The 19,116-nt window shown below is 33.9% G+C and overlaps 1 protein-coding gene across 1 annotated transcript in view; it reads right to left on the bottom strand.

Annotated features, from left to right (window-relative positions):
* DNAH8 (dynein axonemal heavy chain 8) overlaps window positions 1-19,116 on the bottom strand; it is a 114,743-nt gene that overhangs the window by 47,134 nt on the left and 48,493 nt on the right. The window contains 15 exon segments of the mRNA XM_031060200.1: window positions 72-194; window positions 2,299-2,433; window positions 2,988-3,130; window positions 4,086-4,323; window positions 7,582-7,722; window positions 7,805-8,046; window positions 9,379-9,625; window positions 10,463-10,624; window positions 11,245-11,379; window positions 12,158-12,265; window positions 12,366-12,452; window positions 13,345-13,532; window positions 15,220-15,398; window positions 17,045-17,217; window positions 18,164-18,388. Coding sequence (XP_030916060.1) covers window positions 72-194; window positions 2,299-2,433; window positions 2,988-3,130; window positions 4,086-4,323; window positions 7,582-7,722; window positions 7,805-8,046; window positions 9,379-9,625; window positions 10,463-10,624; window positions 11,245-11,379; window positions 12,158-12,265; window positions 12,366-12,452; window positions 13,345-13,532; window positions 15,220-15,398; window positions 17,045-17,217; window positions 18,164-18,388 — 2,526 coding nt within the window.

The raw sequence follows: 19,116 nt of genomic DNA on the forward strand, positions 1-19,116 counted from the left end.
ATATATATATGAAGTCCACATAAAAAATGACAACATTTTGAAAATAAGTAGTAAATATTAAAAAAGTCTACCTGATCTCCCCATTCATTGATAAATGGCATATTGATATCATCAATAAAAATAGTCATCTTTCTGCCTCCAGGAGGTCCATAAGTGCTTCCAACACGTTTGTCCACATAACTCTCTATTGTCCTCTAAAAAGATAAAGAAAGTTCTCCTTTTATATCTAAAGCAACAATATTTAAAAGAAATCGTTGAAAAACCTGCAACAGCACTCAGGCAATGATTCTCTCTTTTTGCTAGCAGTATCACCTTTGATTCTGCTATTAAGGAACACAGTTTCTAAGGAATCCAACTCTAGTCCTGCAACCCACCTCTGGCTATCAGAGCTTTTTAAAAAGTTTCCAAACTTTGAACTTTTAAAAGTTTCCAAACTAATAATAATGAAATTATTATTTCATTATCAGCATTATCATTCCAATAACTAATACAACTTGTTTAATATTTGCAGTACAACTGCAGGGCAGAGAGGCAACTTAGATTCCTTTAATTATGATTTTCCAGGTGTCTTGTGAGGGATATAATGCAAAATTTTTAATATTTTGGTGGCAAGAAAGAGGATGCAATAGACAAGTAAGAATGATATATAGCTGAAATGTTTCTTCAAAGTTCTGCAGCTCTACAGTATTTCTAAAGATACATAAACAATGACATAAAAAAACACCTTACAAGATGGTACCAGATGTTTTCCTTAGACAAGTAATGTTTTCTCCATAAAAGCACAAATGAGTAATGTAGCATGTGCTGTCATAAAGATAAAAGTATTAAAAGTATTTCTGAAACAGAAAATACACACATCTTTTGTCCAACATTTTTGCCCCATTTTTACAACAGGATATCGATGAGTATTTTAAGATACAGGCATACAGAGAATATGTGATTAAGGTGTAAAAGAGAAACTGGTAAGTGATTACATAAGAAATCAAGAACTTTGTAGCATGTCTAATGCATCCAAAATCACACAATCTTTCAAATAGCCTCAGAATGGTGACTCAAAATTAAAAAAAAAAAAAAGTGTAACTCTTTCAAGCGTTTAGAAGTATTTCACCTGTTTTTCTGCTACATCTCTCCACTGGAAACCAGCAGAGTGAATCATGTCTTGAGCTGACTCACTGCTAAGGGAGCCCCTCCTCTGAGGTGCTGCAGGACTGCAGCAGAGACAACACACACCAAGGTCCTCTCACACATCCTCTGTGCCAGAGACGAGCAAGCCTGGGATTTGTTTGCAAGAATGTTCTAAGGACCCATAATATGCTTGGTAAAGGACACTGGGACAGAGATACTGACTGTTCCACAAGCCTTGCATGCCTGAAAGGGTGGCTGCCTTATTCTGTCTCATTTTGATACAAACCGTGACCAGGGATCTTACACATAAGAATGGGAATAACTGGGAAAAACTCAGCAGCCATTCTGCGAGTCTGGAATTTTTTTAAAAAATAGGTGTATTTTTCTTTTTTTCACCATTTTCTTAATAAAATTTACATTAGGTTCTTAAAAAATATGCCTAATATTGCAATGGAGTTTGTAAGACCTACTCCATGAATAGATTTTTCAATCAATAAATTTTCCAAAATGAATTCTTTTTCCTACCAGAGGCTCATCACTATGAATTCATTACATTGAATTGGAAATGAAGCTAATTTAACTTACAGAATCACATCGTAGCAAATTAGTAGTATCAAAGTGTTATAACACATCCTTTCAATCACTTGAAAAAACTATGCACAGCATTTTTTTTCTGTTTATATAGATTTTTACCAGTTACATAGAGTAAGAGAAATTTCTACAAAGTTGTCATTCTAGAGGTCTTTAAAATTGAATTTCTGATGCTGTAGTTACTCTTGAGCTGAAGGAAAAAAATTATCTAAAGGTTGATATCAGTTCTTTATTTAACTAAAATTAAAATTAATACTATGTACTAAAGAATCATTAAAAACCCAAAGTATAACTAAAATCTAAGCAGAAAATCAGAGATCTTTAGCAAAAAAATTTCATTCTTGGAATTTCTAATGAAAAACCTCACAGCAATCATGAATATATGTATCTCTATGTGAGTGGCTATATTTTACTCTGATCTGCAAAAATTATTTTTATAGAATTTTCTGAAATGTTGAAGTGACTTAGACAAAAAAGATCCTTTAGAATTTATTTCTAAATCATTTCTCATCAGAATTAAGTACCCTTTATACACTTAGCAAGGAAATGGTATGCAATATTGCTTAAAATCTATATTTTTACCTGAAACATAAATGGTTCTGTGGCAGAAGAAAAGTTTAGACTTTTTGACAAATGCTCTTCTGGGTCATATCTCTTCATATATCCCTTAATCATAACTGTCTTTGCAGTCCCCTGTTCTCCTATGAGCAAAACAGCCTGTAACAGATAATTAAACCACATAAGTAATATCAAAACTTATATTTATATATGCATAACAGACCTATTTTTGAGAAAAGAATAGTTTCTGTGTCTATTTTTAAATGCTACATTTTTGATAGGTTTTTCTTGTCTCCAGATGCACTGACACCATATGTGTTTTTCACCCCACACAGATTCTCCAAGAAATTTCTTAGAAGAATTAAAAGAGAAAGGGAGAAACAAGAATGTGCTAGAGGATTTTCTTCCAATTGCCAAACTTCTTCCAGTTTCTGACACATCTGCTGCAACAGTCTCTTTTAGTGGATGACCCTAAGAAGGCTTCCTGTAAATTCCTTCCTTTATATTCTAAAGTTCTGTTCTTGAACAAAAATAATTTCAGAGGCTCCATGTTAAGAAAATAAAAATAAAACAATATAATGATGCACCTGGGAAGCAATGACTAGAGGCAATGACTAGAAGATGTAGAACAATTATAACATCCAGTTACTTAAGTAGTTTTCTATTTATTTCATATGGTAGGCATATACTAAAATATGTAATCCTCTACTTACTTTCTTTTGTTTTGCAATTGTGTTTATCAAAAACTGAGTTCTGGTATTATCAACATTTGGAACCAGAATAGATGCATAGTCTGGGACATGATCTGTTGGATAAACAAATTCCTGAACTTTATTACTCCAGTGCTCCCAGGCACATGAAAAGACAAAAAAAAAAAAAAAAAAAAAAAAGGGGGGGGGAATTCCATAATATTCTGATCATGTTCAATACGTTCAATATTATGTTAATACAATAATTTAAAAAATAGATATTATGGGTAGAATACTACAAAGTGTAAAAACGGATAAATTTCCTCAACTCTGTCAAAAAGGCACCTAACAAAGGACATTCTATTAGTCATGAGCTGTAATTAGCCTAAAATCCTACAAAATGTAGACATATTTTTTATTTATATATACTCATCTAAATAAAAACCCTAAAGAGTGTTTACCTAGAAACGAATTCTCACACTGCTAATGAAAAATTACAGAACATGGCAATATGGATTTCACACGTGTACACTAAATCAATATTGCTGGCAAAAAAAAATCTGGATATGAGAGAAATGAATTTCTTCAGAAGAGAACATACTCTGTCATGACAGTAAGTTTTTTGTGACCATGGTTTTGTGTGCTAGTTAAATTTTAAAAACTGTTCTAGAAAATAGTACACTATTCAAAATATCAAGAATCAAAATAACTCACTATTCTTATAATTCTATAACCTTTCAGATTCATGACTGGTTATTAGACATAAATTACTAAGCAAAATTAAAATCAGATTTTATTCCTTTAAAAAAAACTAACACCTATAAGAAAATTAAACATAAAATAGCATTGAGCTAGACTAAACCAGCCTAAGCATGAATTATCTACAAATTGCAGGTTGGCTAAATTGATAAAAAAGTAATTTGTAAGAAGGAAGTAAAAAAGAAATAATAAAAGGTTATCAGTGAGCACTCTACATCTTGTCTCTGACTTCTCACATCCACAGATATGCTGGTACTACGCTGTCAAAAATCCTCAATTCATAGGACTGTATAATAAGGACTAAAGCAGTAACAGAGTTTTAAAACGACAGTTTAAAAAAAGAATATTGGTTCTTTTTCTTACCACGATCAGTTACATAAAACTCATACATCGTTTGATTGCTGCCACGGGGGATTTTTGGTAAGTCTAATTTATTATCATGAGCTCTAATGAAGGCTTCAAGTTTATCTCGACTGTCCAGCTCCAGAAGGGCACCTAAACTCCACATTATTGCAAAGTTGAACAATTTATGCAGAAGTTGTGTAGCTGATACACCACGTTCTTCCTTCAATGGAATCAAGCCCTCCAGAAGATTAATAGACTGAAAATATTTTAAAATATACATTTAGAAAATATTACATAATCACTTTTTATTTACCTATAAATGCATTATTTGTATATATGCATTATTTATGTATATTCAAAATTTAAATCAATACAGATTACAAAAAAACACCAAGCATAAAATTCAGAACAACAAACCAAATAAAATTTATTAAAGATAGCTATATAAAACTGAATAAAATTTTCAAAGTTACTTAGGTAATTTGATTATCAGTTATCCTTCTAAATTATGCCTACAAAACAAACATCATTTATAAGCTAGGGTAACAAAATAGCTTTTTAAGGGATTTTACAATATTCAGAACTCCAAGAACAGGTGAAGCTTAGCCATTTCTTTCCCTTTTAAAACATGGAAGAACTTTCAGCATCTGTCTGATGCCTTTATCTCAATTCTGGTACAATTTATGTATCTATCACATTAACTTCTATTTTTTCATTTAAAAAATACATTAAATTATTCTGTTATGTGATTGCTTTACTCTGTTTATAAGGAACTAGAGTCCAGATTCTAGAAAAATAGTAACTTGTTATCTACAATTCTGAGATGTTGCTGAATTTGGATGTTTGGCCGTCTTAGGCAACCCCATTTGTACTCCCGTTCTATACAAGGCAGTGTGCAGCATATTGTTCCAAAATATGTCTTTTTAACAGTGAAACAGATTTTCAGTCAGCTCGTGGAATCAGTACTCTTTCTGCTGTCTTGCATCTCATAATTGGAGTGGGAAGTAATAAAGTAACACATGCTTCTAATGCTTGCCCAGAATCTCATTTACAACAGTGGCCAAAAGTGGAGGAGTAAAAAGAAAAAAATCTCTCTTGGCTTGTGGTGGTGCTGGGGTAGTACTTTCTGTTGATACCCTTTCTAAACAATACATACTTTTTCTGTTTTTATAATCCCATGTGTTTTTTTCCACCCTGAAAATAGCAAGACTGGTCTTGAGCCTACATAAACTTTTATTGTCTATTACAACATTTGGCAAGATGTCCCATAGGCCTGCTATTCATGGAGTTGAACAGTTTGTTTTCTTCCTGTGTGAACTCCTTCATGCTTATCTTCACTGAATTTCATTTGCCATTTTATTACCTATTTATTCAGTCTCATAAAGTCTGTCTACAGTTCTTCATGGTTAGTTGTTTTGTCCTTAATACCCTGAATAATCTAGTATCATCAATAAATTTCTTCATCTAAAACTTTTTGAAACTCTTTATGAATATTTTGAACAGCACTGATCCCTGCAATGGTGCCTCAGGATCAGTGATAACCTCTATCCTTCCTAAGAACTGATAATCCAGTCATACATTCACGATCTTCCAATACACTGTTTATCTAGAAGTGAAACTCCTATCTTCTGCTATGACTATTTAGCATCCATGTAAATGCCTGGTAAAGAATGATGTCAAGCATCTTTGATCCTTCATGCAGACTATATCGATCAGATCTCCTTTAGCTACAAGTTTACTGACTTTTCCAATACGCTCATAAGGCAGGATAACTCTATAAACAGAAAATTGGTGTTGAGTCTCCTAAGGTAAATGATATTTGTCTTCCTAATGAGGTAGGCCAGAGGATGCATAAAGAGCTAGAAAGTCAGTGGAAATTACAAGGAGGAAAGCAAAGGCGAGACCACATTTGTATGAAGCCATTATAAAGCTGTTGTACATGAACAGGAAACTTAAATTGCGAGTGCTAAAAAATGGAACATAATCAGGTACATGTGCATGTTTGGATAAACATCCAAAACTGAGCTTTGAAACTCAAATACAAGTCTGCCAGATGCAAGTGCTTTGATTTGATCGCAATTTTTGAAAATGCATGAACAAAACAGAAGCAGCATGTCCCAAACCCTGCAATTGCTAAAGAGATGTAAGACCCAACAAAACAGGAGGCTGATAAGGTCTCTCTTCTGCATAGAGACCATTTATGGCAAAGCTGGGATTTTAAGTAGGGTAAAAATCTCTGGTGACACTGGCTCTTAGATAACACAAGCATGGAGGCCTGCTAAGAGTTATTTACTTTGTCACAGATGTGACAGAAACTTACTAGAGATTTTCATTCACACAAAGAAACACTCAATACAGCTTAAATCAGGGAAATATTTCCCTGATCAAGCAGCATGACTAGAGCACTGACTTGCTGACACTTCCTAACAAGTGCTAATCAAAAATAACAGAAACTTTAGATCACAGGAAAAACCTTCCAGGAAGACAAGCTCAGTTCAGTCAGAGGTTTCACAGATAAGAAACGCAGAAGAAAAATTATACCTCTCTCAAAAATATTGTGCATTGCACAATATAAAGTTCAATTGTTTCTGCCTGGGGACTTTAATTCTAAAGATACTCTACTGTCATTTAATACTGCACAGTTAAGCTCTCCAGCATTTACTGGGGCTATTAGTTTGCAGTAAAATACTTCACAATCTAGAAAATCTGAAACTAACTCTCTAATGAACAGAAAGAAGATACTGGGTGCAAATTTGATAGTTTGACATTAAACTGGAGGGCTATCCAAAACATTATCTTGTCTAGACTCTTCTTCAAGGACACCACTGAATTTTTTATGTGTGTCAAAATAAAAGGGAGATTCACAGACAAATGGAAAGTCTGGAAACTTAGAAACGGTAAATGACAACAGACTCATAAACAAATTGGCTGGAGATGTGCAGTACAGGACTGACAGTCTTGCAAAATCTGTCAAACACATATTTATATTATTAATAAATCACTGATATAGTTTGGACACCATTCAAGGTAGAATTCAAACTGATAGGAAAGAAGAGGCAAAAATGACTACATTGATCTTGAAAGATCTGATGGACAGAATAACACCTATTACATCTGAAGATAAAAAGATAAATATCATTATTCTTCTCTCTCTGCTGACACTGCCAGTAGAGATATAGCGACCCTTACAATAATGTTTTAGTATGAAAAGAACCAAAATGAATTCACTACCTTATTAAATATATGCTTCTGGAAATTTCCTGAAGCCTGCAAATTCCAGTCATTAGAAGACTAGCCTAGGTACGAAGTAGTATAGAGAAGAAAAATTTTCTTCTGCACATCTTCACACTTCCTCTTATATTGCCCAAGAGACAAATATTGATTTTGAGCTTTTCTTTTTCAGGCGACAATATTTTCAGATTAAATTTTATGCCTATCAAATGTTCTCCTTGCTATTCCTGCACTTTTACTATTGTCAGTCAATTCACACAGACTCATACAGTATCTCTTTTACCTGCATAATGTAGTTACATTCCAGAAGCTCCATTTTGGGGTTAAGGTTTAGTTTCATATATGTATATGCTGGTTCAAAGATTCTGTCATACAAACTTTGCAAAAGTTCAGCTTCCTGAGCAGTACGTTTTTTCAGCCATGCCTGAAAAAAACATCCATGATAATGTTCTGTATAAAAGGTATAGTGAGGTATAATAAGGAGCAGCCAGCAACAGTTGTGTTACCTGCAATATTGGTCTCCAGCTGAGGACAGAAGAACTGATGAAGACCATACCCATTCGAGAAACTGTCGCTGGAGAGGCATTCTCGATGTTGTGGACCTCAAATAACAGTTTACAGGAAGGAGACATAGGAATTCGATCTCCATTTGCAAGAGTGAGGGTCTTGTTATCATCCAAAACTGAATTTAAATTCTCAATCCAGATTGCATCTACAGGACCATCTAAAACCAGAAACACATTTTCACCTGGAAAAATAATCAAAAGAGAGATCATTTGTATGACATTTCTGAAAAATCAAGAAAATAACTGTATAAAAGATAGTTTGGAACTTAAATGTCATCCAAAATTTTATTTTATTTATTGTAATTTCTGCCATCTATATGGATGCTCCTTACTGAATAAATTGCATACTTAGTTAAGGAAATATTTTTGAAAAGATTGGTAGAAAATGAGGGTGCAATTATACCTTTATAGTGTTGAATATTTGTTACCTTGGTTGGCTACTGGATAGAAATTTTGTTATTCTCTTTCTCTACCCTCTCTCAACAGGACAGAGGGAGAGAATACAGTGAAAATGTTTGTGGGTTCAGATAAAGACCGGAAGATCACTTATCAGCTGTCATGGGCAAAACAGACTCAACTTGGAAAACATTATTTTGTTGCAAATTAACATAAATTTGGATGATGAGAAGCAAAGACAAACACCTAGAACACTTTTACCCCACTCCATCTTTCTTCTACAGATGCAACATCTTTCTTTACAACCTAATCTAACTCTTCCACCATCCTCCTCCTGCCCCAACCCTACTCCAGCAGCCAGGGAAGTCGGGGAATTTAGTGTTTTGTTGCTAAAGTGAGGGTTCTTTGAGCAACTAAACAAGAGACATTGAATGTTCACAGATCCCTCTCAAGTTAATGAAAACTATGCACACTCCTCTGTTCTTAAAATCTGGTTGTTTTTCTTATACTTTGAAATATAAACATAGATGTAAGTACCTATGTTTTAGCAATTAAATTTTAGAATTCCAGCTTCATTTGGAATATATAAATTTTCTAACAGAGAAAACATATGCATTTCCAATGTAAGAAATTCAACTGTCTTCTAAATTTAACATCTTTTTAGGAAGGTTCCATAGAAGAATTCCCTTTCTTTCATATATTTATTTTTTCAGATACAAATGAAACACTGTAAAAAGGAATTTCAGTATGCCAATCCTAAAAATACTGGAATATAAATAAGGGCAATCAATGCATGTAAACCATGACAATAACATTATTATAAAGATAGTGCCATTAGAACAAGTTAATATAAATTTATGCTTTATCAGCTTCCAACTCACACATCTACATTGTAGAACTGAAGTGGTAAGAAAATTATCCTTTTTTTAATGTAGATATACTGAAATATCTGAAATATTAAATTTTTAAACCTCCTTTCCTAAGAGGTGTAATCTCATCTCATCTCATATGTTCTCTATGGTTTTCCTCAAGCGGAACATGCGTGAATTCAATATACTTTTTTTAATATATCATTCAAGATACATTTTAATGATATCAAATGAGAAGTATTTACATACCCTTTTTGGTTTTCAGTGTTTTCCTCCACAGAGTAGAAAAGATTCCATCTGTCCAGTCATTAGTTGCAGCATCTAGTTTTCCAAACATTTGAGGAGCAGTAATAGCTTTGGGGTTCATGCGCATTTCCTTATGAGGCTGGCCACATTCTGTGAGTGCTCTCATTAATATAGTTATGACCATGGTTTTTCCAGACCCACTAGGTCCAAGTGTCATCAACCCATGACGTACTAGATTAGTTTCATACAACTATTAACAACATCAAAATAAAATATTTCAATTTTAAAATCAAAATAAAAACAACTACATGCTTTAGAAGGATATTTGCTTGCACTTAGTAGTGATTAAGATGTATTAGACATACAAGTTATATGCTCAGGATTTAATTTAGCATGTATTTGCTGAATTTTAATATTTTGTGGAAGAGTACATATCTTCAGTTCCTAATCTTTTTAGCACTAAGCAAATACACTATAAATGGTTTATAGAACTAATTCTTACCTAAACTTTTTAAAGCTGCTGAAAACAGTTTTACAAGATTTGAAAAAGGGTTTTCTGTATTATTTAAAAGGAAAAATTAATAGTAGTAAAACATCAATACTACAGAAGTATGAGTAATTACTACAGTCTGAAATACATATGTATATGAAACAAACAGAGGGACTGCACTTCCTCCAGAACTGTGTATGGGTTTAGTTTCAGGAGAGTTCTCTACTGAATTTTATGTTTGTCATTTAATATTAGCCTTAGGTTTGCTGTGGAAGTGTCAGTCTGCCTATACAAGTATGAATGAACTGAATGGCACGAAACAGTGCTAATCCTCTGGGGTGCCAAAATCTTGTAAGATGAAACATACACAGTTTATTCCTCTGCAAGCTGAATAAAAGCTTGTATCAGTCCAGGATGAAGATCTACAGGCACCACAGTGCAAGTCCCTTGAACTGGTCTTCCTCAGCATGGTGCACACACAACCTTCAGTTTTTCCCATATGCGATGTGCAGGCTCTTGGGTAAGACAGTGGTCTAGCCACAAACACATTGTTCTGACTCCTGATCATGAAGAATGCTTTAGAAAAAGACGTTTTACCTGAACAAGCTTAAGGTTCCATGGTGGGTGGTTAACCAATCCTGCCTCTTCAACCTGATGAGCTACTGCTGCCTGAAGCTCATCATAGGTACTGCTGTCCAGCTGCAACCCCGGGAAGAGATCATTGATAAGACTCAGAAACAAAGGTTCATCTTCATCTATCTGAAACAAAAAATGTTTAAAGGATGGTTATTCAAAGAACATTTCCAAATCAAAATTAGTCTCTGTTTCAAAAGAAAAAGCAGTAATAACATACTTTCTAGATACAGATGCTTACAGACAGCTAAAAGGAGAGCTTGCTACAAAAAGCAGCATTTTGAAAATGTCATCCACAAGCCATGCAAAAGAGAAATTCAGAATTGAAGGAAATTTTCCACTGAGTAGATGCTGGCATCAATTTATAAAATTGATTTGTAAACCACTAGCAGCATATATTGGAAAGAACATCCTATCTGGAAAGAAATCTTTAGAAGTCTGATTTAGTGGATACTTATTATTCAATTTACTTATGGTACAGTGGTCAGTTTGTGCACAAGCCAGGACACTGAAAGTCACATGCAGAGGTAAGCCTTAATATTAATCTATTTGAACCTTTGCATAATGAACGCTCTTTACAAGTCTAATAAATTCTCTATGCTGTTTAATGATAACACGAAGGTTATCATGCTTCATTTTTTAAAGTAAAGAACGTTTGAGATTTTTTTCTGATCTCATACAAAACCCATGAAACATCTATTAGGCTTTCCTCTACATGGTGCTTAAATATTAAATTAGATTCTTACCAGCTTAGAAAGATTCATATCTCTTAACCCTCTCATGACAATACTCAATTCGCCTTCATTTGGCCTGGCTCTCTTTTGAGCTCCAAGAGTCCTCAGTACTGAAAGGATATTCCTCAGACCAAAGTCATAATGGACCTAGAGAGTGGAAGAAGGCTTATGTATCAGTAACAAATTCTCTAGCTTTATTTCATTAATATATCGAGCTTTTCTTGCATATTTACTTGTAAAGTGCAGTTGTCCTGCCTGGAAAAGGTAGCTAAAATAGGAATTGTGGCTACTGCTTAGGCTTACTCTGTTCAAATAAATGAAGGATAATGAAGTTGTTTTCAGGAAGATGTGTGTATGCTATAAGGTTTTTCTTTCCTAATTAAAATTTAATTGATTAAACCATTTATCATGCCATATAAAAAAAATTATAGCTCTGAGTAACAGGATTCTAAAAAACTAATAGTTCCATTCTGAGTCGTGTCTTTTCAACTAAGGCATCTTAAAGCAGAGACTTCAGATCAAGCCAGCGCTATAGGGACATGGACAACTTCAATCAAACTAGACTGTGCTTTCCAGTTTCCAATTTCCAACTACTTAGCCTAGCCCTAGATAATTCTTACAGAAAAATTACATGACTGGGATATTTTCTGTCTGGCTGACATTTTTAGGCAGAGAACTTCATGCACTTGCAATTAACTAAAAAGCATCATTTTTAACAAAAAAGGTGCATATACAACTACATATTAATGAATTAATGTAGTAATTTATTCAGAAATTTTAAAGAGGTACTTTTTAAAATTACATTTAAAGTAGTTCAATATTTTGTAAAAGGCATGAAAGTGATGTTTCAGAAACAATTTGCATAACCCAAAAAGTAGGAGGTTTTATGATGTAAATACAAAGAAAAAAGAATACATAACATTACCTGCTTAGTGAGCTGCTCCTCACAAAGTTTATAAAGAACAAAGAATTTCTTAGCCAAGACCACATTATCAATGAATCCATAACTTGCAAGTTTAACCCTTATAATTATCTGAAATACAAATATTTGTAGAAATTCCATTAGGTTCTCCTGAAGACAGGTCAGCAAATTAAAACACATTTTTTCCTTTCAGTTCAGTCAGGAATTATACCTGTCTATCTGGAACCATCATTGCAACACTTCTAAACTGTACTTTGAGATTTTCTGGTAGTTCTTGACGTCCAGCATATCCAGGATTCTAAATAAGAAAATATAATGCATCATTATTATTATTTGCAAAATAGCTTCCTTTTTATTGTTCAATAAAAATAAATGCATGTATAAATACTTAGAGCAGTTCAGAGTTAGAAGTCTTGCCTATCAATTACTGTAATTTTAATCTCCCATAAAGTAATCTTGGATTGCCATCCGCCTTGGCATTAGGAAACATACACTTTAAAATTTCCTGCCCATGAGATTACAGGAAATAGTGCTATGAAGCCTCAAGAATCCTATGGCAAAAAGACAGCATACTCTGAAATTTTTACATATCCATGTAGATACCCATAACAAGACAGCATACTCTGAAAGTTAATATTGTGGGAAATTGAAGAATTTTTACATATCCATGTAGATACCCATTAGTAAAGACCTGTGTCCCTGAAAAACATCTTTCTTATATCTCCTTCTTTAAGTGAATGTTCTTTTTCTCCCCGTTCCCTACAGTATCTTTCTCATTAATACTGTTAAAATATTAATACTATTAAACTACTAATACATTAATATTATTAAAACATTCAGGAATTATTAATGCATTATTATTAGCATTATTAAAGATATGGTAGTAAAGCATATTAATGTTTCAGTCCTCTCAGTGAGCACAGAAAATTCTGCAAGTTTGGTCAAACTTCTAGTCTGCACAGTGAGTAGCAATACAGCAATGAAGGGACATAATTAGGAACCCTTCCCATAATATTAAAATCAAAATGAAGGCAGGTTATTAATGAATAATCGTATTATTTATGTACTGTGCACTTTAATCTAATTCTATAGTAAAATTATTTTATTAATAAAACCTGTTATTTTCACTGTATCACTTTACCTCTATGTAGTATAATTTGCCACTTCTTTGAAATTATTACTACACTCACCATAGTTAGGAAAATTCCAAACTCTGGATTTAAATCCACACAGTCCCCATCAGAAAAAATGAACTGCTTTTTTTTTTCTTTTCTTGCTGTTAAAATAATATAGATTTGTTGTGCTGCTACTGACAAGACAGGTAACTCAATTCGATTGAATTCATCAAAACATCCCCAAGATCCAGACTGTGCAAGACCTAAAACAGGGAAAGAAAAAAATATTATCTCTTGCCCTTCATGCATATTTGAATATATGAACTAAATTACTTTTCCTGCAAATAATTAAATCACACTAGTTTTATTTATTGCCCTGTGGTCAAGGCCCATCTTCCTCCAATCCACCTGACTGTTTCCATATCTGTCTGAATTAATATTAGTTGATTTATACACAATGCTTAAAAGTGAGCCAAAGTCTGAAAAAATATTTTGATAATTTTGGGTATTTGGTAAATATTTTTATAGATCATTCTGTGAATGTAGCCTTTTATTGTAGAGCACCATTCAATTATTTGCAAAAAGCTGTACTGTCAGTCTAAAAAATTAAAAATAATTGACTTAGAGCTACAAAACATTAGTCCTAAATGTCACCAAAAAAGTCACTGTTTTGATTTTACCACTTTAAATCCCCACTAAACAAGTTTCTCATAATAACACAACACATTAACAACATTCAAAGTGTGGATATGTCTATGAAAGAAAGAGAGAAACCCAGAGAAAGAAAAAGAAATTAAAAGAGAAACCTAGAAGTACTATATTAATAAGAAGAGTACTTTTCCACAGGATTATTTTCACAGTTGCCTAATTTCTGTTTGGAAAAGTACCATGTATGTAGTAGCACCTAAGAGAATTGTTTTTCCTTTCACAATGTTTTATAAGAAAGTTTCTAACAGTATTTTTTCCCAAATGATATTAAAGTATCAGCAAGCCATGTTTTTCTTTCATGCATGCTAAAAGCTTGTTATTTAATTGTGAATAATTTATGCCAGTCATTCAGGGTTTATTTGTGTTGCACAGTTAAGACTAAATCACTTTAAAGACATTCTGTCATGGATTTTGTCACTCAAAGATTTTCTAAAATTTTAATGACTTTCAAATGGGCAATATGTTTATAAACCCACAGCTTTAGCCACTTTTATGCCTCTTGCTTCCCAATACATACAAGACCATTACTCTGAAAAATGAGCTGACAGAAATCCCGTGAAGTTCAAGTCCCTTAGACCAGAATAACCCCGTGCAGCAGTACAAGCTCTGTGCTGCCTGCATTGCAAAGCAGTTCTGCAGAAAACGACCTGCTGGTCCATTTAACAACTAATTAAGCATGAATCAGATCTATGCCCTTGTAGCAAGGGAAGCCAGATGCAAACTGGGCACGAGCATAGCCTGCAGGGTGAGACATATCAATGTTCACCTCTGCTCAGCACTTGCGAGGTAGCAGCTGGAGCACCATGCCCACTTTGGGGTTTCCCAGTAGGGGAGGGACATGGATACATTCGCATGAGTGCACCCAGGGGCTGTGATTGGAGGGAAGACAGGACACAGTGGGAGAGGCTAAAAACAGCATTTGTTGAGCCTGAAGAGAAAATTGCTGTTGACAGTTAGATAATAGGAGGCACTGAGAAGTTGGAGTCAGGCTTGTTTCAGAGCTGCAGAGGAAGAAGAGAAGACAATGGACACGTGTTTCAATGTGGAAGATTCCAAGCCAGAGGAAGTATAAAAAAATGTGATGAGAATGATCAAAACACTTAAGCAGAGGTGTTGCAGAGTATCCATCCCTGGAGACATCCAAAACCCAACACAAATAAGGTACTGAGTGAGCACCCTGCTCTACCTGTACCTGCTAATGACCTGTGGAAGTCTCTTCTATCCTACAGGAAGAAATCTTACCTTTAAAAATCCTGCCCAAACCTCTGAAGTCCATTTGATCAGAGCAGTTAAAGACTACTACGTATTTTCCCAGAGCCTTTCCCATGTCTTTGGTTGTTTCTGTTTTACCAGTTCCAGCTGGTCCTGCTGGAGCTCCTCCCATGTTCATTCCCAAAGCCTGCGCTAAAGTTATATAGCACCTACAAATATAAACTGATGTTAATCTATTAAATTATATTCAAGATATAAAAGCATATATATAAAATAAAGATCAAGTTATGCAATAGATTTTACAGTCCCTATGTTGAAATGCTACTTCTTTATAAAGCAATCCTATGGATTTCCATGCAAGAAGTTCAGAAAGGTAAAAGGCACAAAATACAACATTTAAACACTACTTATAAAATAAAAGAACCCAACAAATCAAACAAATAAGAAAAGAAACAAACCCTGGTGTTAACAAGCTAAAAAAATCAATGCACATCCCATAAAGATATTTCTCATTAACTTTCCTGGTAGCTATAAAGAGCACATTCTGCGGTTACATTCTGCTATGCCATCATATTTTGCAGCATACTAACCCATATACATTTAATTATGCTACCTCTGACTAAATCCTCAAGTGTGAAAGAATAAGGATATATGTGTGTGGCCCCTTCCCATGCTATGTGTAAGATATAGTTACAATTCTATTTGTAGAAGAAATAGAAAAGAATCCTAGCTTTACCCCTTTTGTTTTTAAAGTTTTAAAAAGTCTAGATTACATTTTTACTTCTATGTGAATGAGTAATGCTAAAGGAATTAAACAATGGGGTATCTTCACTATCAAATCAGCATAGGTTGAACACATTCTAAATGAAGTATTTCTGGTTTTAATCCATATTGAACAGAGTTTTATAACTAACTGGTTCCTCATTTTAGTTTGAATCAGTGTAATTTATTACACCCAACTTCCACTGCAGGAACTTTCTTCCTTTCTATACAATAAGGAGCTCCGAAGTGTCAGGAAGGGTTTCTCTCTGCCATTCTACTTCAATCAATTTTGGGGTAGAGTTTAACAATTTTACATAAAAATTACTCAGTTGCTGAGGGCAATATAGTTCACTGCAGAAACCTACTGAACTTCCTATATTGTCACAATAGCAGCTCTACCTCTTCTGGAGAAATAAAGGTATTTAAAAAGTCATAGAAGCACATATACCACACAGATATCAGAGTAAACGATTGTAGGTTGGAAGTTGTTTTCATTTCTTGAGGGGATCTTTTTGCAAGTGAAGTATCTCTTGGTCTTCTATTTTCTCATTTGGTTTAAAGTGATATCTCAAGAAAGGATGAAAAGGAGAAATAATTTGGACAAGGAAGAAAGCAAAGATATTCCCAAAAGGAAGAAGGAAATACAGTTCTTCATTAAGCCACATTTGAAACAAAATGACCATTTACTTGCTTGGCTACAGAAGAAGGAAGGTGAGTGCACACAGCTTTTTCTTAGACTTTCAAAGAAGCCAGATAATCTTTACAGAATCTCTTATTACAAAATTTGAAATATTTGACCTAACCTTCTCTTCAGTATACTGCTAAACTATATGTTACTATATAACCTAAAAACAATGAATTTCTGTTATTAAAGGTTCTTTTTAAACTGTGATAAAGGCAGTGATAAAGGAATTAGTAAATGTACAGAGTAGTGAGACTCTATTTTACTTTTTCTAAAAGAGCATATTAAGCAAATGTATGAGAATGCTTTCAGCCCACATAGGACTTAACTCAGATTGTATCTCTTTAGGGATAAATATTAAATAAACTACAGATATTAAAAGTATTCCTTATCTAGAATTGCTTTTCTAACCTGTCTGTAAGAGGTGTTATAACCAGACGATCAGTGCAACCCAGAAATTCATTTTGGTAAATAAAATCAACATCTGTGATTGCTACGATGACTTGATCATAATCCTCTTTATAGTAGAATCTTGACTGCTTTAACCACTCAAAATCAGTTGGTGATTTGATGTTCATTTTTACCTTAAAAGAAAGTAAACGTATGTGTTATAACCAAGAACATATACTTACTGACTTTACCAACTGTGATAAAATGCTTATTTTTATGTGAACAACGAGTGATTACTCAGATTAAAGTTCCTGTGTAAGTAAACTTATATACAATAAACATTATATAACATGTCCAGATGTATGCTAAACTGATATTAAAAAACCTCCTGACTACTTAACCTGATCATCCCAACATCTGTGTTATCAAATAAATCTGAAACTGCTTTAGTAGGGCAGTCACTTTTCAAGTGAAAAATGCAAGTAGCACACTGCTAAATCCTCCAAACACATTGCAACAAAGGGTGTGATGAGGGAAGGATGTGACTGAGGCAGAGAAGCAAATGCTATATAATCTAAACAGCCTCTGGAAAGATGTGAGGGACAGCGTTGAAGGATGCCATTCCCCAAATAATGAAGGAACAGTAACAATTTAGCACAGTCTCAAAAGTTCAAGTGTAGGATTGCAACTATTTTAGTAGGTCTTTTGTTTGTTTGAATTCTATGTAGTCTCCTTAGGAAGGCGCAGCCGTGTGCCAACTGAGATTCTGTAAAGTCATGAGGAAATTATGTTACAGTTACAACACACTCAGCAGTCTCAACTTCTTAAGTTACACAATTAAGAGTAGTACAACTGCTTTTCAAAGAAAGGAAATACTTTGTTTTGTCTACCAAAAAAAAAAAACCTCTATAGGATGACATGGAAAATTTAAATGTTCTAGGAAAAGTGTAAACATTTGGCAAAAATATTTAGCTGACAGAACTAATTTTATTCTGTTTTAAGCAAAATTGAATTATTTTTACTGTCATGAGATTATGGACATCTCTTACATATGCATACACATGTAACTGTAGCTACCACATATAAGAAAGAGTATTATGATAGAAAATGCATTTAGTTGTCAGAAATCAAAATCTATACCAAGTCATCAAAAATATCACGCTGATGCACGTGAATGGTAATAAGTGTTTCAAATTTCACTCTCTCAAACTTGGAAAGATCCAGTGTGGTCTGGCCAATCAATGTATTCAGAATATCCAGAAATCTAGCATTGGTTACGTCCATGATTTTTTTGTCATCCTTAGCATTGCGTAGAGCTTCTTCTCCATCACGCGTCCACAATATTTGAATTCCCAGTAATCCAACCTAAAAATGTAATACATGAAAAATATACAAACTAATCACTTGTTGAATTCTAGCTGTGTGACAGAAGGCTTAGTTATAATAGGAATGACAAATTATGGTGTAGACAGTTCCAAAATATCACTACATCCAGCACGACTCTATCCCACCAGGACACCTTGGCTGAAATAACGGGCTCTGCTGCACAACCTGCTGAGAAAGATTTAAAAATTTTACAAAAATTTGTCACATAGTGAGATACTCTCAAACTAAGGACTACTGTCAGTTTCCCTTCTAACCCTTTAGAGGACTCCTGGAATACGTACCCAAACTGGCTCTTGGGGGAGAAGACCTTCTGACAATTTTCCATTGCCAATTTGTAACTAAAGAACATTAAATTGCTGTGAATTTTCACTGAACATGGGATGGCTTGCCTTCTAACATTCTGTCATGCCCAGAGTAAAGCCTAGGGCACATTAAACTACAAGTTATTTTGCTTCTAAATAAATCTAAAGAGTTATCAGATGTTGTACATAAATTAGTGTTTCAGATTGGTTTTGATTTACAACAGCCACAACAAATAATGACAGATAATCTCTGTATTCTTTTATTACACACATTTTTATATTCACAAAGCACCAAGCCCTAAAAGTTTTACTAAACATCTGTTTCTACTTTTCTGGCTCCCTATAACTGTAGTGATTTCATGGTTACAAGTTTGTGTATTAGAAGATAGCCTCATGATTCTAAAT

This window comes from Geospiza fortis, unplaced genomic scaffold (genome assembly GCF_000277835.1).
Source record: "Geospiza fortis unplaced genomic scaffold, GeoFor_1.0 scaffold41, whole genome shotgun sequence".
In the NCBI taxonomy this organism is placed as follows: Eukaryota; Metazoa; Chordata; class Aves; order Passeriformes; family Thraupidae; genus Geospiza; species Geospiza fortis.